At 39.3% G+C, this 12857-nt stretch overlaps 1 protein-coding gene across 2 annotated transcripts in view; it reads left to right on the top strand.

Annotated features, from left to right (window-relative positions):
• SHOC2 (SHOC2 leucine rich repeat scaffold protein) overlaps nucleotides 1–12857 on the top strand; it is a 66230-nt gene that overhangs the window by 16269 nt on the left and 37104 nt on the right. Inside the window, exons 1-2 of one of the 2 annotated variants that reach the window (XM_086616296.1) lie at nucleotides 6262–6311; nucleotides 11430–12367. In XM_086616296.1, the coding sequence (XP_086472422.1) occupies nucleotides 11665–12367 (703 nt within the window). In that variant the 5' untranslated portion in view covers nucleotides 6262–6311; nucleotides 11430–11664. Of the gene's footprint in view, nucleotides 1–6261; nucleotides 6312–11429; nucleotides 12368–12857 lie in introns of those variants that run through there. The other variant, XM_086616295.1, reaches the window with a different exon arrangement.

Here is a 12857-nt window from a genome sequence, read left to right as displayed (position 1 = left end):
ATTTGTACAGTGTCATTTAATTCAGTTTGTATGTTTAAATTTTTTCCATGTCTTTTTTCAGATTAACATTGCCGCTGCTTTCTACTTTTACAATACACCAGCTTTTCAACCGTGCTGAAGAGTAAATCATCCAGTTGGTTTTTGGCAAGCAGAAATCATGTTTTTCACTATTTCTAGTAAAAATGTCATTGAAGACCTTTTGTTTTTTTAGAAAAAAAGGATGCCTCATCTGAACAGATTTTGAAGAATCTGCTTGAAAGGGATCACAGTGCTTTTCTTTTTTCTTTTTTTTCTTTTGAAGGAAAACATCTTGTTCCTGTGAAGATACTCTATTTATCATGCGTTTTCCAGAATTGTTAGTATATGTGAAATAATCTTTTAATCAGGCTCCAAGTTATGAGCTGAATAGTAATTAGTGCTGTTTGGAGTCTTTTGGGTGTCAGTCTGGGGCTTAAGTGTTGTGTGGGTAAGGTTCTCTTAACAGCAGGAGTGAGCATGAGGAGTATTTGTGGCAGGTCTGGACTTCAGCTGGTTCTTCATAGGAAGGTGAACAGAACTTGCTTTCTTTTCCGTGTTTATTTCAGTTTTATCTTCTATCCTGAGAAAGAAATCTCTAGGATCATCACTAGAGTCTGTAAGAATGTGGATGAACTTGCAAGGAATTCAAATGTTGTCATTCTTGTGGTTTTTTTTTTGTTGTGTTTTTTAAATGCTAAAGCATTAAATATTGACTGAGGGGGAAAAACATGAAAAACTAAATAAAAATACTCTTAAGTTATGAAAATTAAGTTTGGAATATAGAAAAATTAGACAAGTCTGAATAAGATGGCTTCTCGTGCTTTAGGTGACCATGCTTGTCAGAATGTGTTTAATGCATCTCCAATTACTGCACACTTTTGCCTTCTTTAAGACCATTCCTTCATGTAGTGTGTAGGAGCAGGAGTGGTGCTTGTTGACTGATTACTGCCTTAGTATTTTTATATCTGTGATATTCTCTTATGTGGAGTTTCTTACCAGCTGCCTCTTGCCCGCCACCCATGCCCACCAGCCCCCCGTCCCTGTTTTTGTTTCTCCCTTCACCATATCTGTCAGCTTTCCCGTGCTACAGGCAGGAGTTTTTCTCCTCTGTGACCCCATGGAAGGTGGGGAGGATGGTAGGAGGGTGTCTCAGATGATAGGAAAGGCCTGTTGAGCCACTCTGTGCGTTTGACTTGCTCTATGGGAATGTCTTATGTGAAAAGAAGTCGATGTGTAGGAGTTGAGGAGGTGAAACAGGCTCAGGGTTTATGAAATACTCAGCTCTTTGTTGCCAGAGGAATTCCTTGCAGTTTTCTTACTAGAGGTTTCAAAGTGGCCAGGATTGAATATGTGGGGAAATTCGCTATGACACCAGACATCATTTTAAGAGATTTCTAGTCCCTAATCTAAACCAAAACCACCTTAGTTGTTACAAAATCAGTGTTAAGATTACCTTTGACATGAACAATGCAACGTGCTTTTGCCAGCTCTGTCTTATAAACAGCTGAACCAAATAAATTATTTCACCTTTTCCCTGATTCTCATGTCCCCTCAAGGCCCCTCTCCCCAACCCCTAAAAATCCATAGGACTGGCAGGCAACTGCTGGTAAACGTCAGCTTTGAGGAGCGAGGTCTAAAAAAGTTCACTGTGATTGAAGCAGCCTTCGCCGTAAAGCATTGGCTATATATACAGTAGGATACAGTCCTACCTGAATCACCTATAGTGTGCATCTATCTGCTTAAATAATATTTCACTGTTTTATGTCATTATACTTAATTCTGTTTTGCTCATGCGGGAAAGCAGTTAAAAGCTCTGAAAAAGGCTTGGGAGCAATTTTGTTCTTCATCACCTTACCAGGGTGTGTAATGAGCCTACGTTTCTATGGTGCCGTTAATTTACAAAGTTCCCAGAGGTGTTTCTAAGTTGCTTTGGCTTCTCCAGCTATGGGTAAGCATCGCTTCAAGCAGCAATGCAGGACAGTGGTCTGTCTGGTGGAACGTTTAACCACCTGCAGCAACGCAGCACGAGAGGGTAAGGACAGGGAGAGAATAACACAAAATCCAGTTGAAACTGCAGGGAAAATCTGGGTAGGCAGAATGCAATTAACCTTAGAAACACAGGTAGTGGTTAATAATGAGGATCTAGCTGGAGTGGACAAACGTACTACAGGAAAAAATACCATTTCTCTTCGACAGTTTGTAGTTCTTGCTTTTGAATAAGAATACTTGGAAGGCAGAAGCATCCATCACATCATGCTTAGGCAAATGTTTGCTGAAAAAAAAGAGGTGAGAGTATTGTAACTGACATCCGGTTATCTGAAACATGGCAGTTTCTTTGTAGTCTCATTCTATCTATATTCTAACTCGGCCTGAATCAGTTTGCTTTCACTGCGTAAAATGCGTTTGTCCGAAAGGGTCATATTATAAAACCAAACAAAAAGCCTCACTGGAAAAACGTTGGTCAAGCAGTGACGGGGGAAGATGTGTAGATATTTTTGACTTTTTTTTTATTCAGAATATTCTAGATTTGTTTTAGTTTCCTGTAATATTTAAATATGTAACATAAACTTTTGGAAAAATATGCCATCCTGAAGTAAACAACTCTCACTGGTCATTGTGCAGTTTCCAAATACATTTTCTTTTTATTTAATTTAGTTGTAATGCAGCGGAAACGTACACTTAAATTGGAGCAAATTTGATTCTGATTATGGTTGATATCTTTTCTCTGTAAAGAATGCTGACCTATTCAAGGAGAAACTTATTTTCTGAGAGGAGGTCAGATGCAAAATATGTTAATGACTTCTAAAGGTGAGGAGATTTATAATTGGAAATCTTTGGGTAAATACATATTTTTTTTGTACTTTACCAGACAATTGTATATCTTCCAAACTCGCATATGTTAGTTGGAAAGTAAATGTTATTGCAGATGTCCTTTTCTATATATTAGTTATATTTAAACTAGGTGTTCAGTAAAACAAATATATCCGAATTTTCTCATCTTAGCTGAAGATCAAGAACTGCAAATAATCTTAGCTAGGAAAAAAATTGAACAGGGGCCAGATATTGTGCAGTGACAAGCTGCAATACGTAGTTATTGTGGCTTTGTCTGCTAGAACGTAGAAGGTAAAGAGCCATTGCTTCTTCTCATGTTCAGAATTGCATTAAAAGCACATTTTAAGCTGGTTTTCAGATGGGCTTTTTTCCTAGTATAGTAACCCTCTGCGAAGGGATCTTGTGACTTACACAGTCCCGAATTATGGTCAGAAAATTCAAGGAACTGAGAGTCATCCTGCACTGAACTTTGCAAAATGGTCATAATTATTACATAAAAGCATGTTGAAGAAGACAGACAAACTTACTGCATCAAATTCCGAGACAAGGAAACAAAGAGGAATGCTACAATAAACAATATTTTTGTTTTTTTTTGCTAGGTAATTCTGTCTTGGTGGTAGACACTAGGGTAGGATGCTACCCTAGATAGTAACAGAGCAGTGTTTTATTTAGCTGAGAGGGGATTCAGTGTGTAGTTTGTCCCAGTTTCTCTAAGATCAACATAACTGAAGTTGTTGGTAATATAGATAATTAGTAGATAATATATTACTCTATTGTTGCTTTGTATGTTTACTTTCTTTCATGCCTATCTTGTTTTGTCTCCTGTTTAGTTGGTTTTGTTTTGATATGTTGTTTTTATTGCTCAGAGGTAATGATGAATAAAAGAAAAACATTTGATGGTGGTTAAAGTTTGCATCGTCACCTTTGGTCAGACCAATGCCATTTTCTCTCAAATCTGTAACAAAGCTGTGTGTGGCAGGCTGCTTCCTTTGTTTATAGGAATTGTTGAGGGATCTGAATGGTAGTGCCTGGGTGCTGCGTGAAGGTAATAAACAGTGTAGTTTATAGTGGAAAGTAAGTTTTTGTTACAGCAGGGTGATCTTTGTTCAAAGGAGGGTATTGGGTAGATTGGAGCACTTGTGGGAGGTTGTATGCCACTATAGGGGCAGAATTTGTATAGACACAAAAGTGAGATAAATGGATTTTCCTAGACTAATACGTCCATTTAGAATAACCTTTTTTTTTAGGCATATCTAGTTATTAGGACCTGTACTAATACCGGGAAATTTGTTTCATCTAGCAAGTTACGATTTTCAAATTTCATGTATTATGCAGGATTACACAGCCTGCTGATACGAGTTACCATGGAAACAGAGACTTGCAGCCCAAAAGGTACATGCTGAGGGACCACACATGCAGAAAGTACCTTTTTACATATTAAAATAAGCTGCTCACTCTGGAGTTAGCAGAGTTCTTTGTACTTGTTCTTAGAGTCTATTTCTACAAAACCATGGAATGGTGTTTTGTAAATTGGCCAAAAAATAGTGGGTTTTTTTCCTGTAAAGGAGAAAAAGAGAAAATGCTTCATAAAAATAATGTTAGAGTGCACAGAATGAATCACAGTGTACGCATTTTTGTACTTGCTAGATAAGTTCAAGGGCAGGGCACAAAGATTATTTCTGCCCCCTAGGAACTTAAGGCGTAGGTGACTTTCTATCTGCTAGCGTGGAGCCTTTTTTTCATGATAGATCTGGACTTGGGTATTTGACCTGGCATTTAGTGTGATGAAGTACTTCCAGAGAGCAGCAAATCTGGTGACCAGTGAATGAAAATATGGATTAGAAAGCTTCAGAACCAGCAGTAATGTCCATGTGCCTGTGCATTTACCATGGAAGGGCACAGTTGTGTTGGAAGCTGGGATGGGGTGTTCTGGGAGAGATGCCTGGTTCTGCAAGTGCAAAGTGATCAACCTTTGAACACCTCTTGAAACGGATTCGCTTATTTATAGTAACATCAGCTTCAATCGCATGTAGGTTTGTAATTAGGTGCCTACAGTTACAGATGTGTCTTCAGATTTAAGAAACCACAAGTGAAGAGTAAGCAAGCCTTCAAAAATGGTCTAGTAGTTGCTCCCTTCGTCTGATATTTGTTCGGTCATTTCCTTGACCTCCAGGTTTTACTCGAATGCAAGGTTGGGTGATGCTCAGCTGTTCTGCAGCTGTGGCAGCAGCCAGCAGGCGGGGAACGGTCTTGGCTGCAGTCCTTCGGCAGACGAAGATATCCTAAAGGGCTTAGTGGGCTGTCAGGGTCCAGGCCTCCCCACTGACCCAGCTGCACAGGCTCAGGCTCTGCGTGCAGGGAGGCAACAAGCTGCTCCCTCAGTGTCAGAGGGGATTAGAGGAGAAAGTGGCATCGCATCCAGATGTGTTGAAATCAAGCTACATTGGTAGTCTGTAAACTACCATCTGCTGCCTGTTCATTTATGGGACCAAGGTGAATCTAATGGTCAGCCTTCTCTGTCGAACAAGCCAGCCATCGCAGCTGGCACCGAGGACCATCACAATATTATGCTACTGCCGTCGACTGTCCTGTGCTCTGAAATAAAGTAGTTTTCTTCCTGAAGAAGAGAAGATGTCTAGCTGGTGTTTTTCAGGAGCACTACTTTGGCCAAGACAGATTAGGTGATGTTTTTGATTGATGGCGGGCTGTGAGGGCTGGTTGTCCCCATGCTGCCCCCGTACCTCCGAGCGAGGTTTTGCGTTCTGGGGAGCCGTGCAACCGCCTGGCCACTGATTCAGCGGTTCGCTCCCGGCTGCACTGTGGTGGCTGCAGTGGCAGGAGCTCAAATGCACTTACGCAGATGAAAACTCTGTAGATCAGACGTTTGAAGCTGATAAATTGTAGGCGAGAATGTGCTTTGTTTGCAAGTGACTCGTCGGCTTAAGCTATTTGGGTTTTGAAATGAAAGTAGTGACCGTCTTTTTTTTTTGCGTGTGTGGTATTGAGAATGGAAAGTCTTTGTAGCTGCTTTGGCTGAACTTTAAATTTCATCCATTGCTTTTTGATGCGTTCGTGTTTGTGGTGTAGTGGAACACGAAATGTTTTTGATATATCCCTTGCTATTAAGCAAGGGATATATAAAAAAAAAAGTTAAATACTTTTAAGAAGGTAGATTTTTTTTTTCCCCCATTTGTTGTTTATTTGTGAACAGGTGTTGCTGCAATTGCTAGGCAGCATTTGAACTCTGCCTTGTTGTTAAAAGCCACTTAGGTCTGACTAATCAGAATTTCCTGGATCGCAATTGCAATCTCAAAACATTTTCTTTTTTATTATGTAGTGGAATCATTGTCTGCTTACTCCAGAGTGTCAAGTACGAGCTGATTTTTTTTTTTATTTCCTAGATGTGTTTAATATTCTGAATGATCTTCCTCTGTTATTTGGGTCGAAAAGCCTCAGCCATGGTGCGTGACCTTTGGGTTAAGTTTAGTACAAATACAGAACAAAGAAAAATCATTCCTCTTCTATGATATAAAATGATACATGTAGTAAAGAGTTTTCCTTTCAAATGCTGGCGTGTAGGTTTCCTGCTGCATCACAGAAGGAGTAAAATTCTCGTTTATTTGAGTGTAATGTATTACGCTTTAGTGAAAACGATGGCTTAGATATCACATGCTCAGAATATTAGAAATGTTTATGATTTAAAGTGCCTGTTTCGTCTACTGAAACACAGACCAGGAACCAGTAAGTGTTTAAGTGGAGCTGTAAAGTGACCGTTTTGTAAGATGATGTGCCACAATGATTTTTCTCTTGGCAGAAAAGACTGCTGTTGGTTCGTCTCATCACTTGAGAGGGACATATTTCAGCAGTGGGAGAGTATTTTATTTCAATTAACGATTTTTTCTTCAAACCATCTCTGTGAGCATACAGGAAACTTTCATATACTTGAAAGTCACAAGACACGTAAAGCATCCTCTGAGAAATGAGAGATTGTTGAGAGTAACTCATGCAGGGATGGCCTCTTCTAGAGGGGTCCCACTGCTGCGGGGTGGGAGCTGCGAGACTTGCAGCGGGACCTTGGTGCTGTCAGCCAGGTGAGCTTGGGCCATTTCTGCTGGCTGGCACCTGAGGCTTGGTCATTCCGCTGTCCCAGCACCAGTAGTTCAGCCTTGGTGCCACCTATTTGAGAGTTTATTCATATAAAATAAAAATTAAAAGATGCAATTGGGAGAAAGTCTTTAGTAAGCTGTGAAGTAACATTAGCAGTGGATTTTTTTTTTTAAGGTAGTAAAGTTGTTCTGCAGTAGTGAGTAGGAGACAGTTATGTCTTTTATAGCCTTTTTTGAATACCAATTGGGTAAAATCCTTTATCTCAAGCCTCATATTTTATTAGATAATGACCAAGAAGCATCAGTATTTATATTGCCAAGTTGCAGGTGATTAGTTTAGTAGTATTCCTGGAATTGCAGGCATGATTGTTCCTACGTTACCAGTTTTTTTTTTTATAAAGCATTTATTGCATAAACGTTTTGGGTTGTATTGCTCGGAGCAACTGAAATCTCTTTTCAATTACTTGTACATATTTAAAAAAAAATCAGTACAATACACAAGATCAATGTGTTATTCTTTTCGAGTCAGCTAGGAAAGGTGATGCAGTTTAGGCTGAAGTTGTTTGTGTTTCTGAAGTTTTGTCAGTTACAGTTGACAGAAAAAAATAAATACATCTGGGTTATGTTCATCAGACATCAGGAGGAGTGAATCAAAACTCTGATGCTGTTTATTTACAGCTATTTACAAATATTTTACTTAAAAAAAAAATCTTATTCGGAACAGGGACGAGATTGTTTTCATTAACTTCTCTAAAAGTTTTATTTTCCTTCATATACTGTGCCAAGCAAGAGTCTTATTCAGTTTTCCAAGTTCTCCAGCACATAATAGTTAAATATTTTTATGTCAATTAATATTGACAGGAAGTCAGTTTGAACAGGATTGGAAAATTGAAGTAGTTGGCAGAACTGGCTAATTTCACTGAATTTCCTTTCACTAAAAATATCTCTAAAAGAAGCTCTCCTTTTGAGATACAATGAATGCTTGTTTGACTGTAGTTTAGAATTGGTGGTGACTCTTGTCCTTTAACCAAAAGGGCTTGAAAAATATTAATAACCTTTTGAAACATATTTGGCTTCCTCTGTAGTATATGTAATTATGCTCCTGCCCTCCAAAAGTTTACATTGCCCTCAATGTATGCGAGTAACCCTATCAGCTTGAATGATCTGCAATAGAAACAAAAGTTCTGTAGAGATGCTTATGGGAAGTTGAGCGTTTCATTTGTGTACATGTTGGTAGGATTAAAGAGTTCTGAGCATGGTTGCCTTGTTGCATTTTGATGTCTGAAACGGCAAGATTTTAGCCCTGCTAACTGAAAGCATACAGCATCAAATATGTGTTCTCACTTATATTTCATGCAAATATGTTAAATAATTTTAGATAGGTTGCAATGGCAAGTATTAAAGTTATGAAATAATAGAAATAGGATGAGTTTCATGTAGTTGTTTAGGTCCTGTGCTGCCTCTGCGTTATGACGCAAGATCATCATAGCGTACTTACAGGAAAGCCTAGAAAGTCGCTGTAGGGAGCCTTCTGCTGTTGGGAATCCCAGCCCTGGTGAGTGAGCAGGGGAAGAGGAGACACTGGTCTCTTAGGGGTGTCTCAGACTCTGGGAGGCTGTTCCAGTCAAGGCATTTTCTTCAATGTGCTTCCTCCAGCTTCCTCTCCTTCCTGAGAACTTCTCATCATAAGCTTTTTCTTGTTAGAAGTGCTGGTTGTAGTTATTGTGGGTATTAGAGAATTACTTTCCTTGGAAAGAGAGAGGCTAAACCTTCTCAAGCTATTTTAAATACGTTTTGCAGTCTCAGGCAGCAACTAAAATCCTCAGTAAAGACATAAAAATGACATAGGTGCAGTACATTTAACTGTTAGCCTTTTGTCACTCTGAACAGGGAGTATATTTGGAAGGCCTGCTGCACAGCTGGTTTGGCTCCAGTTTCCGTGTGTTAGGAAACCATGGCTGCCTGTGGCTTGCCTGCACGCTGACTGCCTCCGAACATCTTTAACTGTGAGGAGACGTTGAAGTCTTTGGTCATGACCCTTTGTATTGCTCTGAATTTTCTTTATATGTTTCTCATGATGCTTGTAATGACTTTTTTATTTTTATCCTTTTGTATAGGCAAAAGATTTTTGTTTCTTACCAGCAAATGAGATGTTAAACCGGCATATTGAAACAGGGAGCTCCCCTCTTTTTTAGGTACAATTAAAGTAATTGCTAACCAAGACAGTGAAATGCATGCAGATTATTTGGAGTGTTTGCACAACGGAGCTGCTTTCAGCAGCACTAATCTCCAGCCCTCTTTCCTTTCTGATGCTCCTTCAAAACCTCCTTCAGCACATAAGAAATGAACCAAATCTCTTGGCAGGTCCTAAATTTGATTAAATTGAAAGCTCATGAGAGCAGCAGCCCTGTGAGTATTTTGCACTGTAGGGGCTGGATTGGAGCAGAAGCTGTCTGGCATTGCTCCATGGCTGAGTTTTCTCTCTTTTGTCAGAATTTAGAAACCGACTGTGTGAGTTCATGATTCTTTGTGTTACCTTTCGTACTGAAAGCAACTTGTCAGGTGTTTCAGGATCCCGCCCTTTAGTCAGCTGCATTTTGAGTCATTACATTTCCTATTACTGGAGTTTTAAAAGCATGCAGTTTATACAGTGCTGAGAACAAGTTTTAAAATATAAGGTAGTGAGGCTGGTAATCTTGAGGATGGGTCAGGTTAATGGATGGTGGAAGAGCTGGGTGGAAAACCCAAGGATGCAGTAAGGAACCAGCATGTACTGCTGCTTTAGAGAACTGTGGCTTGAAGAAAATTTCCAAGTTAAAAGCTGCTGTTTGTTGCTACTGCTGGCAAACAGCCATGGTCGTTTACAACAGAGTTGTCCAGAACACAGTAACTGGAGGCAGTAGGGTTTTTTGATATTATGGGGTTTGTAAGCACACACTTTGTGATGCTGCAGCGGTAATGAATCAGAGTGAAGGACTGGGAGCCACCTCCTGGGAGAGGTTCTTTTTTGAACTTTGTTACTATGCAGCTTGATTTGCAGCTGAGGTAAACTGACTTGCCCTTCTTGCTGTCCTTAAATAGATTTTCTTTAGCTTTTGTTTGTTTAGGGTTTTTTTTATGTGAACAGATATATTGAGCAAAGTCTGCTCCTATGTGCTCTCCGAGCACATGTTTATACTTGAAGGCAAGCATACATGGCATAACTGTGCAATTACAAATAGTTACTTGAGTTTTGCTAAAAAATGTTTGCATTTCTAGTTCTTGTGATGGCTTAAGTATGCAAAATATTATTTAATTCATTTTGATTACAGGCTTTATGAACTTGTGCAGAAGACGGGATGCCAGGACAGCAACATAGATCCTGTGGAGGTTTAAAGGGTATTGTAACATAGCTCTTGTGGCTGGGGAAGCAAGGTACTCTTCTGAGATGCAAACAAACTTCTCAGTGAATGCTGCATAACAAAAGAAAGTTGATACAAGACTAAACAGTGGATTAACATGGGGATGTGAAATTATTGTTGCCATTGATTGACCATGTATTTTCTTCCACAAAGATACATTCAAAAACCTCTCCAGAGTATTCAGAATCATTAAGTTCTTGGGCATGTCATGTGTTTTGAATTGAAACATGAAGCAAAGCTACTCTCTATGATGCATGATGATTTTGTAAAAATGTAAATGGGGCTCTATAGGTTTCAGACATCTGTTCAGTTATTAGGCTGCATTATATTCATTGGAAGGGAAAAAGTCAAAATACTGTTTAAATACATGTTATGGCCTACTCACATGAGAAATCACTTCATAATTTTGCTTGTCTTGAAGCATAATACATTATTTCTTCTGAGCTTTCAGTTGACTTTTTGATAGGTTTATTTTAAAAATCCTCGTGTTTGCATCTTTAAAGAACATGAAGTTGGTGACAAAGTTCTGCAGAGATTGATGGTTCAGAGCTCATTGGAAGGGAGATCTCGAGGCGAAGTGTTCATGTTACAGTGGCGTATTAGATTTCACTATAGATTGAATTAAGACTCTTTTGTGCTGAAAGAAAAAGCCGGCACAAGTTTGTCTGAAGAGGCAAGCACTTAAAATTATAGCAGATCTTAATTGTCTGATTGGGCATGGAGGAGAGAGAGAATATTCATGTTGATGACCAGAGTGTTATGCTAAGAACCAGCTAAGACATAGGATGGTGACTCCAATGTAGTACTGAAAGCAGTATTATGTTTAAGAATTGTAATTTTTCTTTCCTCATGTATGCTAATCAGCATGGCTCTTCTACTACAGTGGGTCTTCTGAGCAATATGTGTAGTATTTTTGTTTTAGCACTAGGTTTTTCATTGACATTTGAAGAGGAGGACAAATCATTAACTTGAGTTAGTGAGCACAGGCTTGATGTAGAAACATTCAACATTTAACTGGAAGTTACGTTTTATACTTACACTAACTTTAGCTTCTCTTCTCTCTACTTTACAGATATACTAATACGGAGCATTTGACCTTCTAATCTCTACAGCTGAATCTCCTGATTCCAGGATTAGGAAAGAGTGCCTTCAGAACCAATATGTAGCAAATGGGTATCGCACCTTGGAAGTTCCTCCCTTGGTTCAATGCTTGCATGTTTTAAGGATCCTTGTCACCTCAGCAGTGAATTGTTCTTGTGAACTTCAGAAACGGATTTCATGTGGTGCTTGCTAAACGTTGAGTCATCATGAGTAGTAATCTAGGAAAAGAAAAGGACTGTAAAGAGAAGGATCCAAAAGTCCCATCGTCAAAAGAAAGGGAGAAGGAGGCCAAAGCCTCTGGAGGATTTGGGAAAGACAGCAAAGAAAAGGAACCTAAGACCAAAGGGAAAGATGCCAAAGATGGAAAGAAGGACTCCAGTAGCACACAGCCTGGAGTAGCTTTTTCAGTGGACAATACGATAAAAAGACCTAATCCAGCCACAGGTACCCGCAAAAAATCCAGCAATGCTGAAGTGATCAAAGAGCTAAATAAATGCCGGGAAGAGAATTCAATGCGCTTGGACTTGTCCAAGAGGTCTATACACATGCTTCCATCAGCTATCAAAGAGCTGACGCAGTTAACGGAACTTTATTTATACAGTAACAAACTGCAGTCCCTACCAGCAGAGGTAGGCTGTCTTGTGAACCTGATGACACTGGCCCTAAGTGAAAACTCACTTACCAGTTTGCCTGACTCTCTGGATAACTTGAAGAAGCTGCGCATGCTTGACCTGCGGCATAACAAACTTCGAGAAATCCCGCCAGTGGTGTACAGGCTAAGCTCTCTCGCCACTCTTTACCTACGCTTTAATCGTATAACTACTGTGGAAAAGGATATCAAAAACTTGTCAAAACTCACCATGCTTAGCATACGAGAGAACAAAATCAAGCAACTACCTGCTGAGATTGGTAAGCGATTACGCTGGTTGAAAGTTTAATTCTTTGCTTAAGTTCATTTTGCAATTCAGTTAAGTATACATCAACTGCCACTTCTCCAGGTGCCCTTCTCCGTTTAAAACTTCATAAAGTCATGCTCTTGATTGTACCGTTGCAATGTTAGCTTACATTGGAGAGTAATCAATACCTTGGATATATTTTTTAAAAAAAACAACAAAAGCCCTTTTTCTTCATCTGTCATCTTAAAATCAGATGTATCTTGTTTTCGTCTTTTCCTTGTGCTTTCACATATTGTCTCTTCAGAGCCCAGATGGTTTAAAAAAGAAAAGATACACGGCCATTATTTCATTTTAAGATTTCTTTATCAATCATTTATGAACTGCTGCAAGTCATAAGCACATTATGGGCATGTTACAGAGGGGTGTGACCATGGTAATGCAAGGTAGAATAGGTAGCTACATGCTGTTACCGTGACTGAGCTGTTGGATGCCATAACAGTTAA

Source organism: Tauraco erythrolophus, chromosome 9 (genome assembly GCF_009769465.1).
Source record: "Tauraco erythrolophus isolate bTauEry1 chromosome 9, bTauEry1.pri, whole genome shotgun sequence".
Classification (NCBI taxonomy): domain Eukaryota; kingdom Metazoa; phylum Chordata; class Aves; order Musophagiformes; family Musophagidae; genus Tauraco; species Tauraco erythrolophus.
This window is presented reverse-complemented; position numbering and strand designations above follow the sequence as displayed.